Source organism: Rhipicephalus microplus, chromosome X (genome assembly GCF_043290135.1).
Source record: "Rhipicephalus microplus isolate Deutch F79 chromosome X, USDA_Rmic, whole genome shotgun sequence".
Taxonomy (NCBI): Eukaryota; Metazoa; Arthropoda; class Arachnida; order Ixodida; family Ixodidae; genus Rhipicephalus; species Rhipicephalus microplus.
In genome coordinates, this window is record NC_134710.1 from 316989772 (window position 1) to 317008015 (window position 18244).

General features: G+C 44.9%; 1 protein-coding gene across 7 annotated transcripts in view; it reads right to left on the minus strand.

Moving 5' to 3' along the window:
* Positions 1–18244, minus strand: part of LOC119162101 (sushi, von Willebrand factor type A, EGF and pentraxin domain-containing protein 1) — a 398489-nt gene that overhangs the window by 42305 nt on the left and 337940 nt on the right. For 4 of the 7 annotated variants that reach the window (XM_075879536.1, XM_075879533.1, XM_075879532.1 and 1 more), the window contains one exon: positions 5802–6185. The exons of the other annotated variants lie outside the window; for them this stretch is intronic. In XM_075879536.1, coding sequence (XP_075735651.1) covers positions 5802–6185 — 384 coding nt within the window. The remainder of the gene's footprint in view (positions 1–5801; positions 6186–18244) is intronic. 7 annotated transcript variants of the gene reach the window in all.

Consider the following 18244-nt stretch of genomic DNA (forward strand, 5'->3'; position numbering starts at 1 on the left):
AACTTCAAAAACACATCTTCGAGAACTCGCACGGCTTACTTTTTTTTAATGTGTAAGTAATGATTAATTTTGAATGACGAAATAACTGGTACGAAATATTCATCCTTCTAGTACACTGGTATGCGTCGTACGTGGAATCACGAAGTGTCCTCTTGAGTGTGTTTCTCTCTCTCTACACACACACACACACACACACACACACATAAATATATATATATATATATATATATATATATATATATATATATATATATATATATATATATATATATATATATATATATATATATATATATATATATATATATATATATATATATATATATATATATATATATATATCTGTTCAACTGACGCTTTATTCAAGCAACAGCAAGGTGCACGACCCGAAGACTGATGTTTGTTATTGACAGATAAGAAAGATGAAGTCCAATGAATGCTTACACTGCTTTCCCCCGCCGACGGAAGCGGCCAGCCTGGCCGCGAATTACGCTGTGGAACCTATACGTTAGGACTTCAGACGCGAAACATGCACGATCTCGGTCCCGCGGCAGCGTTGGTCAATGGGGGCATGAACAGGTGTGACACGGCAGTTCACCGGTGAGGTCTGTTCTACAACTTTAGGGGACAAGATAGCATGACTCAAGCTTCTCGCATAAGCCAGGCGTTCGTGCAGGAGTCCACAGAAGTACATCGTCACCACGGCGGTAGAAAACGACACGGTGTTGGGCATCGTAACGATGTTTGCTATCTTCTTGGCTAGCTTCGGTGTTTACGCGGGCAAGACGACGGCATTGAACAACACGGAACAGAAACTGGTCGCAAACGAATGGTGAAGACTTGACGGGGCCAGAAAAGATTGAAACGTCAAGTGGTGATGTCGGATCGCGTCCGTATACTAGGAAAGATGGAGAATAGCGTGTAGTTTCGTGAACTGAGGTATTATATGCATACGTTACAAAGGAAAGAATGTCATGCCAATTGCGATGGTCCGGTCGGATATACATTGACAGCATGTCCCACAGCGTGCGATGAAATCGTTCCGTTAAGCCGTTGGTTTGTGGTTGATTGCTAGATGTTGTTTTATGAACTCTTTTTGATGCTTGAAGAACTTCACAGAGCGGGTTTGAAAGAAATGCCTTGCCCCGGTCGCTCAAAAGAACACGAGGGTCTCCGTGACGTAAGTTAACAGCATTCAATAAGAAAGTTGCTACTGTGGAAGCAGTTCCTGAAGTGATCGAGGCCGTCTCGGTATACCGTGTCAAGTGATCAACAGCAGTGACGATCAATCTCTTGCCGTCTGATGTTGTTGGAAGGCCCCGAAGAGGTCTATTCCGACGACAGAAAACGGCTCTGCTGGGCAAGGAAGTGGTTGTAGGGTCCCGGCTGGAGCAGTAGCGGGCCGCGTGCGGTGATGGCAAAGTGCGCAAGAGGCGACATACTTAGCTACCGTCGTGGAAAGACCTGTCCAGAAGAATCGACTGCGAATGCGCTAAGAGGTTTTGTAGTAACCCAAGTGGCCTGACCTCGGGTCGTCGTGTGAAGCGCGCAGAACTTCAATGCGTAGTGCGCGTGGTACGACGGAAACCCATCGGTGGCCTTCAGGTTTGAAAATGTATCAATAGAGAACATCGTCCTCCAACTTGAATAGCCGAAGTTGTTTCCGGAGCCTGGCATTTCGGAAAGACGATGCACCGTTAAGCCGACCGATGACGTCAGTGCAATAAGAGTCGGCCAGCTGGTGAGTGGTAAGTACTGAAGGACGGGTGGATGAAGGTATGGAAGAAATCGATGTTATCGACGAGGTGTCCTCCACATAGCCAATTTGACAAGGGGATTTGACATGCGCCGAACACTGCGGCAAGGGGCATCGTGACAATGCGTCAGCATCTTGGTGTTGTCTTCCGGTCTTGTAGATGACGTCAAATTCATATGATTGTAACCGGAGAATCCAGCGGCCAAGTCGCCCCTACAAGTTTTCGATTGTCGACAACCAGCAAAGGGCATAGTGGTCTGTCACAACAGTAAAATGTCGACCATACGGACGAAATTCTTGAATGGACCAGACAACAGCCGAGCACTCTTGTTCGGTTATCGAGTATCTCTTTTCTGCAGAGGTCAGAGTGCGGCTTGCATACGCGACAACTTTCTCGCGAAAGGCATGGTCGCGCTGGAGGAGTACGGCGCTGATTCTCTGTCCCCTAGCGTCAGTGTGCACTAACGTAGGTGCCTTTTCATCGAAATAACAAAGCACTGGTGGGGATGTCAGTGCGCGCTTGAGTTCTTGAAATGAGGCTTCACATTGATCATTCCAACTGAAGGAACCGGTACTAGCAAGGAGCTTGTGGAGAGGAGCGGCAATGGTGGCAAGGTTGCGAATGAAGCGGCAAAAGTACGATGTGGTCCAAGGAAACTGCCTAGTTATTTAGAACGAAATGGGCGCAGAAAATTCAGTACTGCGGAAATTTTGTCTGGATTGGGCTGGATGCCATCTTTAGTAACAAGCTGTCGCATCTTTATTAACGAGATGTCGTGGTAGGAAGCCGCCTCTTGGCTTTCTACCACGACATCTTCGACGTCAAAAATCTCGACAATCGACCACTAGGCCAGTCTTCTTTTGTAATGTACTGCATAAAAACTGGTGGATCACTTCTCAATCCCCACCGACCATATCGATCATCGGCCGCAGAGCGGTAGGCCATTAAACAAAGAGTCGACAAGATGCCAGTCAAATGCATTATTGAACCCTGATCTAGCCCATGGGCGTCACCCAGTGGGCTTGTTAAAAAGAAAGATGACACATGGCTCTTCTGCCTGGATAACCACCATTTGTAGTGAATTACGAAAAAGAACATTTACCTTTTGCCCCGAATTGACGACGCTCTAGGTAGTTTACACGGTGAACGATACTTTTTTTAATAAACCTACGCTATGGCTATTGGTAGATTGCTAAGGATAGTCAAGATTAAGAAAAGACTTCGTTTTTATATAAGTAAAGTATTTTTTTTCGAACGACGTAACTTTGAATTGGTATAGGTCATCGGGACACCCGATGGCCTATACTAATAAAAGGTTGTTCCGTTCGACCTACGAAACGCCCTTGCCACGTTCGAGCATATTTATGGATTATCTGATACAAGGGCTCACATGGTCAACATGCCTCTGTTACCTATACAATATCAGTGTATATGCGCCTATATTTGAGACCCACCTTGAATGTTTGTCAGCTATTTTCGACGTTTTCCGCAAAGCTAACTTCCAGCTGAACTCGTCGAAGTGCCACTTCGACCACCGATAGATTACTCTTCAGCTACTTCGTCAATGCTTTAGTTGAGCAGCCGAACCCAGAGAAAATTCATGCAGTCACGAGTTTTCCTGCACTCTAGTCAGCTAAACACATCTGGAGTTTTGTGGAACCCTGTTTATAGCTCAAAAGGTCAGTGAAAGATTTCCCGACAATAGCTTGGCCTCTCCCTGGACTTTTGAAGAGAGACGTGCCTTTAACGCGGGTTTTTTTTTTCGCCTCGTCACACTTTGGATGACGCCAACTATACTGGCCCACTTTGACCCATCCACTCCGACAGAGGTCAAAACCGATGCTAGTGGTCACGAGATTGGAGCCGTCCTAGCCCAACGTTAAGAGGGACACGACCATGTTATCGCCTGCGCTAGCCACCTACTAACAGCTGCCGAAAACAACTATTCCATTACAGAGCATATATGCCATATTTCACCCACTCATATTTATATGGCACGCACTCATTTCTCGGTAATGACGAACCATGATGCCCTCCGTTGCCTTTCGTCACTAAATGATCCTACTGGTCGGCTTGGACACGGGGCTTTAGGACTGCAAGAATGTATTTACATAGTGACGTAGCACAAGCTGAGATGCCTACATTAGAAAGCATACTGTCTGTCTCGCTACCCGGTTGATGGATCAAGCACCAACCCTGACACCGACACTGACGATTGCGTGTCTTTTCTGTTTTCTTACTGGCAAACATCGGCGACGAACAATGCCGTGATGCATCCTTGCGTACTATCATCGAATGCCTGGAAATGTCTACCGACTCGTACCATCACTCCTTTGTGCTACAAGATGGTGCACGTTACCACCACAATTTTGACCCAGACGGAACAGCCCTGCTGCATGTTATTCCGAAACTCTTCCACTCGGACGCTGTTCACAAACTCTATGACCTTCCAACAGCCGGTCACCTTGAAAATAGCGCACTTACTATCGGATACGCCGACAGTTTTTTCGCCAGGGCTTGCGCGCTCTGTCGGAAGATACGTTGTGGCAAGTCAGAAATGTCAGCTCCTCAAAACACCATTGATGCTTCCCACCGGGTGCCTTTAGCCTTTCGAAATTTCGTTAGAACCGTTATTTCACGTTGGCTTAGACGACCAATTTTCCCTGCATTCATACGGCAACAAGTAGATAGCTATTGCCGCAGAATATATGCCGCACACTACGCCATCTCACGAGCTCTTCCAACAAGCTGCGCGTCGGATGTCGCCGACCGCCTCCTATATGACGTGATTTTGACACATCAAGCTTCACACCAGGTGCTTACGGACCATGGCTGCACATTTTTTCCCGATTTCATAGCCAACTTGCTGCAACCATCTGAAACGAGGCACAAGTTCACTAGGTCATAGCATCCGCAGAAAAACGGCCTCATGGGGCGTCTGAATCGAACACTAACAGACGTGCTTGCGAAGTACTTTTCTTTCTACCACTCTGACGGGACCTTGCTCTGACCTACGTGACATTTACCAACAATTCTTCGCACCATTACACTGGCGGTTACTCCACATATTTTCTGCTGTTTGGCCATGAACCTACATAGCCCGTCGATACAGTGCTTCTGTTTCCAGCAGAGTGACCAGCGAATGTACTCTTGGCGCTGTTACGTGGACTGCGCATGCAAAGGAAAACAACCTGTACTCACCTTTTGACCTCCCAAGGCAACCAACAGAGTCATCTATTAAACAACCACAGTGACGAGGCATGCCGAAGAAAGGAACAAGCTCATCACACTTATTCTTAGTTTCCCGCACTTTCACAAGAATGTACACACCATCCATCACTCTAAAATATACAAATCCTCACAAGAGCACTTGACCTGGGACGTACTACAGCCGAAACACCGAGGTGTCGAAGTAGTCACTCGGCACATTAATTATTTCATAAAAGGACAACATTACGTCCCTGCACAACCCTCAGAAGGCCCTTCCACCATAATTCCTTTCTGTACAACACCCCGTAGTACCAGTGTGTGGCACTGGCGGCTCACACTTTGTTGTTTTACGCCTATATTCTTCTTTTTTTCTTGACCTTTTTCTCCCTTATTGTTCCTTTTCAAGTTCCCCTATCTTCTCAATGCGATTACTGAGTCCCCTGAAAACTTTCTCTCATGGGTGAGGGCTACAGATTTTTTATTATTGGCGCCAGTATGTCCTGCGACATCAATTAAATAAAAAAGAAAATATTCTGTTCTGTTTTCTTCATTATGATTTTCCTTTCCAGACAGCAATTAACAACAGCGACACGTACCACGACTGGACATGACGTCAATATAAACCCCTTTAGAGCTAACGCACCAAGGATGACAAGGCACCTTTGAGAAAGATAGGTTCTCCCATCGGAAAGTCGGCCAGTCTGTCTGAGGCACTTTCTCCTGTTCGTTCTACTTATCCCACTACGTGTTTCCATCTGTCTGTACCCATCTTGGTTTTGAAGTATCGCGTATTGTACGTCGATGCGCGCTATCAAGAAAGAAAACCATACTTACGAAGTTGGCCATATGATTTGATGTTAAGTTCTACTGGCTTAGTATTCCAACACTCCACCAATACTTCTACGTTCGGTTCCACGTACACTAAGCCACCGGGAACAGTGTATGCTTCAGCCGAGAATTTCATGTAGAGACCATCCCAATAGCTCGATTCCCTGCCGTAGCAGTGAGGCACACTTGGAATCCACTGGCCATCGAAGCACCGGGAAGTGGGCACATCCCCTCCCATTATCGTCTCACCAACAGGTTCACAATGAAACATCAGCTCGGCTCCATGAGGGACGCTTTCTAGAGGTAGTATGCGAATATGCTTATGATGAGCTTTGAGCCGATTCTGCCTTTGCGGGAATGTGCAGCTTGCTCGCTGTACACTTGGATGAACTGCGAAAGCAAAAAAAAAATAAAGAGTCACACTGCACGCGTATATTAAAGTGATTAATCGACCACACGCCAATACATTATTGAAGAACAACACTACAAAATAAAACAGAAGATGTTTGATGGGGGAACGGCATGTATGGGCGCTCTTACTATGGAAATACAGCCTCTACGCAGTAAATTCTAGCGACGCAGCATTAGCAGGGGTAGAATCACTATGCGAGTAAAAGCACTGACTTTTCAAGCTCCAACGCGCACAGTGCGGTGTCTTCGAAATATCTTCAGATCGGTGCACCCTAATCAGTAAAAACATGCGTCCAATCCACCACCGACCACGAGAGTCCAGTGAATATTGCATTGCATGGCTGTGTAAAAGGTTGCGGGTTGGATCCCTATTACTATGGCTGCATGTATAGGGCGGATTAGAAAACCGCTTTTGTGGCTTCCAATAATAGACGTTGAAGAAATCTCTGTGCTGAAATTAGTCCCAAACAATCCACTACGAGGTTCCAGTCGATGAATTCTAAATGCAACCATTTATTCAGTTCAATGCTTCCACATCCTGCTAATATTGAGGGTGAATAATGCTTCAGACTGCAGCACTTCCACATATGAAGCGGTCATTTTCCTTATGCTGTCTTTGTTTACATTGCGACCAGCACTGTGAATATTTTTCGTGCTACTTGTTGCAGCGTATACTGCCGAATCGTGGCCCTTAACCTTCATTCTTGTATTTTTCATTGTGTAGTATGAAAAAATTCGGCAGATCTCACGCACCATGGGAATAAATGTCATGCGAAGCATTCACTCTAAGGCAAGAGGGTGTGTGGTTCTTCCTTTTTTGGACTAATGGCGCTGCCACAGCCATTAATTTCTTTAAGGACTAACGGAACCGGGTCTAACAGTTAGTCTTCACAGACTAGCTCAAGAGACTAAAATTTAGTCCTCACCGTTATACCTTAGCGGGTAACCGTTAGTCCCACAAATCTCCTGGTCAAAGGACTAACATTTAGTCCTCACATTTACACCTTATCGGGCAATCATTAGTCCCCACATTTTCACTTTACCGGGTAACTGTTAGTCTTCACAGTTGCACCGCAGAACACCTACCAGTTTTGAGAACGGAAACTGTACGTTTGGGCTGTTGTATCAAAATAACATGCAAATAGGTAGCGGCACTGTACTGAACTGCAATGCCGCGAAGCGAAATGGCGCTGGTAGTACTATCATCATCATTAAACAGACGTATTTTTTTTCTGCAGGTGGAGGGCTCGCTGCTGGTTCGCGCTGCTTGCTTCCTCTGGTATTTTGTTTTTTTCCTCGTTTCTAAACCGCGATTATCACCAGGTGACCTAACTGGCCTGGACTGGCAAAAACAACGTCAATCAAGTAAGCCTTGCACCGTTTATTGCGAGTGTCCAAGCTGGTACAACCAATGTATACGATCGGGTCCGAACAAAACAAGTCACTCGTTCATATCAAAAGCTTTCAACCCATGTGCAAAGACTGTTGAAAGATAACAACCATATGCATGTAACTGAACATCGATATCTCTGAATGAACGTCGCTCTCATTGTGTAGCAGCGTTCGAGTTTAATAGCGTGGCTTCAGAAGACGGGTCCCAATCTGCCGTCAGATGAAGTCCTTGCCAAGTAGTGTTGATCTTGAAGCGAAGTGAATGCATGATGTGGAATTGGGAAGGGAACTTGCAATTGGCGATAGATCGCTGGCGCAGCGAAAGCAATGTAGTTTAGATCAATTTGTTAAATAAACAATCGCGGATGCGTGCAGTTCTGAATCTTTCTCGCTCTGCAATGTTGCATTGAGTACTTTACAATTGTGCAATGTCGGGTCGTGTCGACAGGGCAGGCACTAGTTTTAATTCTCATCCGTGAGCCCATTTTATAGTTAATATGTATTTAGGTGATGGGCCTAAACTATTTCAGGCTTGTTACATTTATTGTTAGAGTTAAGTTACACAGTTACTACGGCTACAATTTCTCGTCGCAAGTAATTACCGGTCTGATGAGTATGCAGGTAACGTGTGTGCTGAAGTAACAGAGTTATGAGGTGTGTGCTTATAGATCGAAAAGGCGCAATTCTAAAAAAATAAGCTTTAGGCATGCATTGTACATTTTTGTTGTTTGTGCATCTTTGTTGGTGCTCTTACAGCACACTAAACAACTGCTCAGCTCTGAGCACAATCTCTTTTTTGCGTAGACATATCGATAGAGCTTGAGCACTCTCTTGGAAGCAAGCACTCTATCAATCAATTGGTGGCACATGATGTGAATCTGTCCAAATACTGGATCAATGAAGGCCACATTTATTACAAACTTGTTATTGTGTTTACTTTATCAGTATACTTGCGCTTGAAAGCTGAAGTTGCTTTGTCCCTGCTAATTTTAGAGGTTTGGACTTGAAATATGTACTATCCTGCGGTGTGGCTGTGAATAAGTCAAGATAATGGATGTTTCAACTACCTGCGGAATTTTCTAGATTTTTTTCATGACAGTAATGCACAGAATTTCACTTCACAGTGGTACGCAATAGCTATGACAACTTGATTTAAACAGAAGCAGATGGGCTCAAAGAAATCTGGGACGTTTCTCTGCGATACGAAAAAAAAAAACAGTACCACATCCAATGAACACAATCTTACTCCTCATGGCAGCATTCACGTGTTTCCGGAAGCTGTGCTGCAAGTGCTCATTACCTGTATGATTTATCATTTTAGAAGCCCATTGAACATATGTGCAAAGCTAATGCAATTTAGTGCAGCCCTATGAGCTTTGGCGCATATTTTTGTAAACCTATATGAGATAAACACAGTTAATTAAGACAAAACATTTCCGGGTGTAGTTTGTAAACTGTGTCACAAGGCACAACTAAATTTCGGAAAGCCTGTTGTTGCCCTTCAGTGCGCGGCTGTTCATTTTGTAATGAAATTACAATTTATGACGATTCACATGCCAACCTTGAAGTAATCATGAGTCGTAAAGTAGTGGTTTTAAAGGGTTTAAACAAGTGACATTGTAGCCTCGCAGGAAAAAAGACGGCTTGTCGAAACATTTTCTCTGACACCTCGCGTTCACAGATTTTTCATATGTACAAGCTTCCATTTTTAAGGATCACTTTGGTTCGCCTGCACCAATGGGTACTGGTTCGCAGCTGCGCCCGAGATGTTTAGAACTTGTGCAGCACGAGTTCAGCAGTGCGACATCACAAGTGAATGACAAGGCCGAATTCTTATTTCTGTTCGCTTAATTTAATGGGGTGCAAACATCTTGGCAAAACACGCCGCGTTTGCAGAGGCAGGTACGGCACCTACGTATAATGCTATGTCGTTTGTTTAGCTGTGCATGCGGCTTCACCAAACCAGCGCCGTCAGAGTAGGAGGTACAGGGAAATCAGGAAGTAGATTTAGTTTTGTACCTTTCTTTCGCGTTTTGAAACGAATGGCACGGTTTAGAGGACATCATTGCTGCACCACTGAAACGACTGGTGAGGTGCAGCACCTCGTAGAATGGATGATGTGGTGCAGGCGAATCGAACAAACCCTTAAGCACACGAGTGTCTTAGCATATCACCTCCATTGAAATATGGCCACTGTGGCTGGGATCAAACCTGTGTAGTTGAGCTCAACAGTGCCACAAAGTCTAAGTAGTAGTGTTTCAGTTTCAACGTCATTGAAGTGTAGATTTAATGCCACGGTAGACAGTCAATGCTTGTGACCAACCTAAGCACTTCTTCACGATATGCGTTGTAAAACACCCACAAATACAGCATTGCATGCGTGAGGTTCGAGGTGACCCGTTTTAGTGGACGTTCAGATGTTTCAACGTGCTTGCAGAGTGAACATTCTGGGCTAGTCATCCTGTCGTTGAATGGCAGTCTGGAAAAAACAAGTAACATCACCAGATATTGATAAGCAGAATAAATGCATAAACTTTTCCAAAGTAAACGAATAAACGCATTTAACTAGTAAACAGCAGTACTTTATACATATATGTAATGGTACCTCATAACACATGTATCATACGGGGCTTCTCCTTCCCAAGGCATGTCATGTAGCAGGTTCCTGGCCCGTTGTACACAGCTGCTTCCAAGTCAGGTAGGCCAGGAGGCTGTGGCAGAAAAAAAAGTATTTCTGATTTAGGTGACGCTTTCTATGTCACACTATAGCAAACCTACGCCCCCATGTGATGCTTCTTAAGTGCAACTGCGGTAAACTAGCAACTTGTAGGTGTTTTGCACTAATATATGGGCTAGCTACGAAGACACGTGCGAGGAGACAATGAGGTATTTGCCTTCTTTCATCGCAATGACCTGGTTTGTGTTACCTGGTGATACGATTTCGGAATTACCTAACTATTGAGTCAGCAACTCGTTCCCACGTGAAGCCACGCTGCTAGTCCCGCACATTTTTCCGCGGAGAGATCGACACATTAAAAAATTTTAAAAATTAATATTACAATTCAGTGCCATCGTACGACGCCTACGCATTGGCAAAAAAAAGCTACATATGTTGAAATGAATCAACTAGCCCAGCAAGCGACAGTCCTTGAAAAACAAAAACTGAAGTGGTTTCTACTTACCAGCCCGTAATTCTCGGGCTTGAAGCGGGTGTTCATCCGATGAAAGCTTCAACGGCCGCTTCGTTCTCCACAAGTCACTTGAATTCCCTCCACGAAAGCATTTCAACGAGTCCAAATAAACAGAACGAAATAGTGTGTCGACCGCAGTGGCTCGAAAGATTTACAGCGAAACGAAACAGTGCGAGACACATCCGAAAGTACCGCAAGCCGTTACGTGCCATCGCTACCATTGGCTGCCGCATATTTTGAAATGCGGATAATGAAGTCGATAGGCTGCTGCTGACTACGAGTAAGCTGGAGCAAAAATTATTGCAAAAGAATAACGACGCAGCACATGTTTAAAAAGAACTACTTGCTATAAGAACAAATTGTTTTTGTGTGTAGCGACATGCAAAGATGTAGTATTCGATCATTTAGAATTGAAACTTGGCCCCGACGAGGACGCCCCTACAAGAAAATGCAATAGCGTAAATGGAAGCACCCATGCGCTGCATAACAGAGGGGTAAGTAGATCCACTTTGGGTGTTTTAAGCCGAAACGTGGCGCGGTTGATTTTTTCACTCCCTACAGGTGATAACTTGAACTTGAGAATTTCCGGGACCTGATTGCACCTTGCCAAACGAACGGTTGATCCACTCAAATAATCCAATTGGATGCATACCACCTTATTGGACACGTAAAGTGTTGCAGCCAGAACGCTCCTGTCTCATCCTTCAAGCCACCCTTCGCTAAAGCGACACAGCCAGTTACAACTGTTGGATACATGACAACACATTCCACAAGACACTAATTCACTTCATACACAACACCGGTGTAACGGTGCACATTTAACATACTTGCAAAAATATTATGCCTTAAAGGAAAGTTTTGGTCCTAATGAAAAAAATTCAAATCTTTTATTTTTCTATATACACAGGACGTTTCTCCATTCTTGAAGTGAATTCATGGTGAAATGTACAAGTCCAGCCTTCTTGTCACATCCTGTACAGTCCTTGTGAAGCTCCTCCGACGGAAGTAATAGATGACAGGCATGCCGGCGCCAGCGCACACAGCCTTCTGCATGTTGTGTGCCCACGGCTGTACAATAAGATTGTAAAAATAGCTAGTCCCACGCGGCAGAAGATGAAGATGCCTGTATATGACAAGTACGAGGAAGTTGATACAAAAACGCACATGCGAAATATGACATGCAAATAGGTGTACCTTCACATGTCATACAGTACTTCTGAAGTTGTTCGGAGGAAAGCCATAGGTGAAAGACATTGCCGACGCCAGCGCACAATGCCACAGCCTTCTGCACAATACCTGCCCACAGCTACACAATAAGATTGTAAAAATAGTCGTACGTGACAGAGGATGATTATGCATAAATACGTGCAACGTGAAAATACAAACATACGTGTAAATATGACATGCCAATAATTTCACCGTGATGTCACACATTGTCAAAGACGCATTTCAATCCCTGTAGCGCAACAACCTAAGTGCGGTTGCCGCAGCCATAACTACGCGACGCTGTGAACCACCATGCCACCAAAATGTCGGGGAGTTCTAAGCGAGCAATGTCATCAGCTCGAGCAAGCGAACGCGAGACCAAACACGGCGTTGCACGCGCAGCGTCTGCCGCCAGGGAACCTCTAACAGGAGGGAAGCATACGCTGGGCCACCGCCACTAACAGCGCCGAGCTGGTTTGTGAGCGAGCGCCGAAGAAACCGACGGTAATGCAGCCCTTTCCCACAAACTGGAGTGAATGAGAGTGCAGCGAGCAAACGCGAGTCCGCCGGCGCCGCCAACAGCTGGCACCGAGCTGCTTGCGACCGATTTACGGGGAAGCCAACTGTAATGGCGACGAATTTTCAGCGAGTTCCGACGCAAGCCAAAGCCCCGCCGGCCCGTACCAGTGCACTTACAGCGCGTGAAGTAATACAACCAAGCTCTTTACGAGTAACCGCAACGTGTTGTGGACGACTCGCAACACAGCGACGAGGTTTCCGCCCAATATCGTGAGCCCGGAGCTCATCACGGCGGCGAACACAGGCGAGCACTCGATGAGTGAGCGTACGGGCGGCCGACAGCAACAGCGGCCATTTTCCAGGCGATCAAAAAGCGCAGGCGAACTGCAGACGCCCAAGCAGACCTCCGCGTTGCATTTCATGCGTGCGATATACAATACAACCCAGCCCGTTGCTGGCAAGCACGATCCGTATCACACACGCTTGAAGTACGGCAGAATAAAGAATGGTCACCCTCTTGTGAAAGAATCCAGCGTTAATTTCTGCCCTGAGCCAGACGGAAGTAATGTATCCGATGGTTCTGCTGTCTTCTCGGCCGTCATGTTGGCTGTCATTCCCAACCGATGGTGTCGTGAGTTGGTCGTGACCTTATTGGCTAAGCCAGACGTATACAGCGTTACGTGGCGACGTGTCGACACCTGCTCCAAACTTCATGGGTGCGACGAAACGTTAAAGCAGCACCACACGCTCATGGAAGCGTGCACACAAAGCACCGCGGCGTCATTCCTAGCTCGTCGAGCTCTCCGAGAGAGACGCAACGCCAACCGTCACAAGCAAGATAGAGAGAGAAGACTGAGCCAGGAGAGAGGAGGACGACAAGTGTCCTTGATAACGGTTTCGCATGGCCCGCATCTCCCACACGGTTCATCTTTTTTGAGACTAAGTGGCTTGCACGCAGCACGCATCTCTCTGTGGTTGCTCCTCAATGGCCTATCCATTCATCGCGCGTGCCTATAAGGTTCCGTTACTTTTTTTTTGGGTAATTTTGCCTTACATTGTGTGGTTAGAAGGTGAGTGTTGTGTGATCTTCTTTCGGGAGGAAAACGTTACGATATGACGCTAAACATATGTACAGTCGACCACGAAGCGTGGCCAAAAGCCTCTGCTTGACACTTCCGCTACGTAAGTGGTGATCGATTGCCCCACAGCGCCTAGGCAGCGTGCCTCCCTTATTCTATGGCCTGTCTCCTTCTCTGACACAGTACAAATAATTTTCACTTTCTAACGTGACGCGCTTTTTGGCACTTGCGTCTACGTGGTTCTGCCTTGACAGCAGTGTATGAGCATAAAAGTTATCAGTCACAATATTGATCAAAGAGTGATACCTAGCTAACGGACCGTCGTTCGAGGCATGCAGGGATAGCTTCGATCTGGCAATGAAAATAAGATGTGCACTCATACTGCAGAAAAGCGCTTCACTTGAAAACTACAAACTGACAATGCGCTACGCGACAGTAGAAAATTGCAAGGTGCGTCAATGTCAAGAACACCCATTTCTGACCTAGCACTGCGGTCGACTGCATTGACGGCGCATCGCTTGGTGGCGCATACAGACACTTCGGCACGCACTCGTGTGGTCTGCAAACTTTTGTGGTGCACTGTATGACGTTATACGCACAGAAATATATGTTGAGCAGTCGGATATGTTGTATATAACCAATTATTTTCAGTCGTGTAACGATGCCAAGAGTAACGTGGGCATTACCAAAACCAGAAGCGGTCAGCTGAAATGTATATAGCGCTTGTGCTTCTGCAGATGGTAGTGCTGCGTAGTGCTACATAGACAAATTTCAGAGGATGGTGCCAGTCCAACTGGCATTAAACCGACGTGCCTCATTAACTGTAGCACACATGTAATGGGTATGAAATTGAATGGGCAGCGCTGTTACCATATCTGACGTTTCACCAACATTACTCCAGCGTAGTCCTTTTCTAAAGGAGTTCCGAGACGTGACGTGGCTCTGGGGTAGAACGCTTGATCGGAACGCAGAATGCTTGGGCTCGATTCTGGCGATGTCGGTTTTCTTCGACACGCTCGCATTTGAATTACCATTGTCTGTTCTCACTGTTCTTCGGTATAGGTATACACGGTCAAACAACTGCGGTGCATACCCGCTTATCCTGGCCCGTGGCATGCGGGTATGTGCCACACGTGTCTGGAGGACAGGTTTTGACGTCGTACGTGACAAGATTTTCACATTATTCATGTCATGACCAGACATTCATAATCATAAAACCATCTTACCCTACTAACTTCGGTTAAGCCAATTTAATGTTCACGAGAGCACCCGGACCTATAAGCGACTAGATAGATACGTATAAAGAAACGCTCAAAGTGTCACAGTACAAAAATAAATGCTTCACATTCAATAAAGCGAATGCTGTGCGGCCAAATTGAAGAATATTATGCAATAATTTTGGTCTTCGGTAGCAATATTGTCTAGCTATCAGGCACACTTAGAACTTGAACGCTTGAGCTTCGCCTTCAAGTCTTGAACAGGTTAGTGTCACCGGGCACATCGTCTTGCCGCAGGGAAGGCAAGTTTCTTACGCATAGCGGTAGCTATTTCAAACTATCTTAGAATGTCTACAGGATGTACAGTCGCTATGTGGGCACTATGCCATAATTATGCCTTTCGAAAATTGACGAAGTACCCACGAGGCATCCGTAAGGTGCCACGCGTGCCTGCGCAGCTGCACCCTTTGTAATGCGTGGGCAGCTTTAAACTGCCCACTCGTGGCGCAGTTCACTTTGCACTTCCTGGTCGCCGTTTGTTTGGCTGCCCTTACATCAGACACGACAATATCATCGAGGTTTCAATGTAACTTAATAACAAGTTTTGCTAAGATAGTTGTTGCTGTCACTGATGGAAGCGCGCTCCTTTCGTTTGATCATTCCCAGCTTTGAATCAGAGCGAAACACATTGATTGATATGTCAGGTTTAACGTCCCAAAACCACCATATGATTATGAGAGACGCCGTAGTGGAGGGCGCCGGAAATTTAGACCATCTGGGGTTCTTTAACGTGCACCCAAATCTGAGCACACGGGCCTACAACATTTCTGCCTCCATCGGAAACGCAGCCGCCGCAGCCGGGATTTGAACCCGCGACCTGCGGGTCAGCAGCCGAGTACCTTAGCCACTAGACCACCGCGGCGGGGCAGAGCGAAACACATACTACGCTGGCTATGGCTTCACCGAGCTTCTGAAGAGCGCTTTGTATAAACAAGGACATTGATACAGTGTTAAACTGCTGAACTAATTGAAATTCTATCATGAGGGTCCTACATCCAGGAAGCTTGTCTTCGTAGAATATTACAAGTACGAACACTGCCGGACGTCCACAGAGTTCCGGCGACTCATCGAAAATGATGGAAATGGGACGGTAGTTCATTGAAGAGCTCGTGCAATGATCTCATGCAATTATATCGGTGTTTCCGATGTAATAGATCATAGCTTGCAGTTTCACGCCAATCGAAAACTTGCTACGAAAGAGACTGCCAAGAGGTCCAAGAACCTGGTGCAATAAAATCGCAGCATCACACATTTGGGCATAACACGTATACAGGGTTTGCCCGCGAGATAAGGCAAAAAGGAGACTTGAACCTGATTACTAGGCCTTACCACTTTGGGACAGTAGAAGGAACGGGTTTCAAGACATACATCAAGGGTGCTATGCAGGATCGGCCGAGTTTCACAGGAGTTCCGGGAAACTCGTGATTTTTTGCTCTGGGGACCACCCTTTCTGAATAAGCCAAATGCACGAAAAAATTGGCAGACGCCACGTACAGTGGGAATCGATCATATGGGAAGCACGCATGAGGAAGGTTGATATGCCAGTTTAAAATCAGCACAACGTTATGAGGCAGACGTAAATTATGCCGTACATGACTTCCGTGTCTTGATTGTCATGTTTGGACGTGTCATTTATCTTAGTCATCTATTCACGTCAAGTAATACCAAATCGGTATATGTGGAGCTAAAGAAATGGACGCGAGCACGATAAGAGCGTAGCATGTAGTCATGTTTTACAAGACATGCATATCATGATTGTCATGTTTTGACGTGTCATATACCTTCGTAGTGTATTCACTTGACGTGATACCCAATTTGGTACATGGAGAACTAGCGAAACGGCCGCGAGTGCGCCTTGAGCGTAACATGTAGCCATGTATTACATGACACGCATGCCACGATTATCATGCTTGGACGTCGTTCGTTCGCGTCACGTAATATCAAATTTAGTATATGTGAAGCTTGTGACACGGCCACGAGCGCATCATGAGCGTGGTACGCATGTTCCTACATGACACGCATCTCAAGATTATCAAGTTTGCACTAGTCATATACCTCCGTCATCTATTGACGTTCTGTGATGCCAAATTTGGTATATCTGAAGCTAGGGAAATGACCAAGAGCGCGATATGAGCATAGTATGTACTCATGTTTTACATGACACGCATTTCATGATTATCATAATTGGACGTATCATTTACCTTCGCCACCCGTTCGCGTCACGTAATACCTATTTTGGAATAAGTGAATTTAGGAAAATGGGTGTGAGTGCATCATGAGCGTGGCGTGTATTGATGTTCTTACATGACACGTGTCTTACGATTATCATGTTTCCACCAGTCACATACATTTGTAATTCATTCATGTCCAGTAATATAAAATTAGGTATATGTGAAGCTAGTGAAACGACTGTGAGCGCATCATGAGCGTGGAGCACAGTCATGACTTACTTAACATGCAAATCACGATTTCCACGTTAGGGTCTGCCACTTACGTTCGTCATGCAGTAACGTCATACGATACCAGTTTTGCAATATATCAGGTGAACTAAACCACTGCAAGAACAGCGAGACCATGAAATGGAAATTATGACATTCATGACAGGCATGTTATGATTGACGTATTATGACATACCAATTTTGGTATTGATACAATTGTCGAAACGGCCAGGAGACCCAACAGTCGTAGGCGGTTCTATACATACATACATACATACATACATACATACACACACACACACACACACACACACACACACACACACACATATATATATATATATATATATATATATATATATATATATATATATATATATATATATATATATATATATATATATATATATATTTATATATATATATGAGATATAACAGACAGTAATGCCAAGGAATGTACAGGGGAAGTTATTAAAACCAATGGAATGTAAATAAGAAGAAAGAAAAGTGGATGAAAAAATTACCAACTGTGAGCAGGAATCGAACCTACGACCTTCGATTCCTGCTCACAGTTGGTAATTTTTTCATCCACTTTTCTTTCGTCTTATTTACATTCCATTGGTTTTAATAACTTCCCCTGTACATTCCTTAGCATTACTGTCTGTTATATCTCATTTAATATTGTGTTAAAACACGGAAAAACGAGCCCTTAGGTATACACTTCTTTCCCTTATATATATATATATATATATATATATATATATATATATATATATATATATATATATATATATATATATATATATATATATATATATATATATATATATACGCAGACCACGCGTCCAACGAGGATGATTACAATGGTTTTGAGTATACAAATTAAGATGACCAAGTGAATAGTCGGCACTCACAATAGATAGATAGATAGATAGA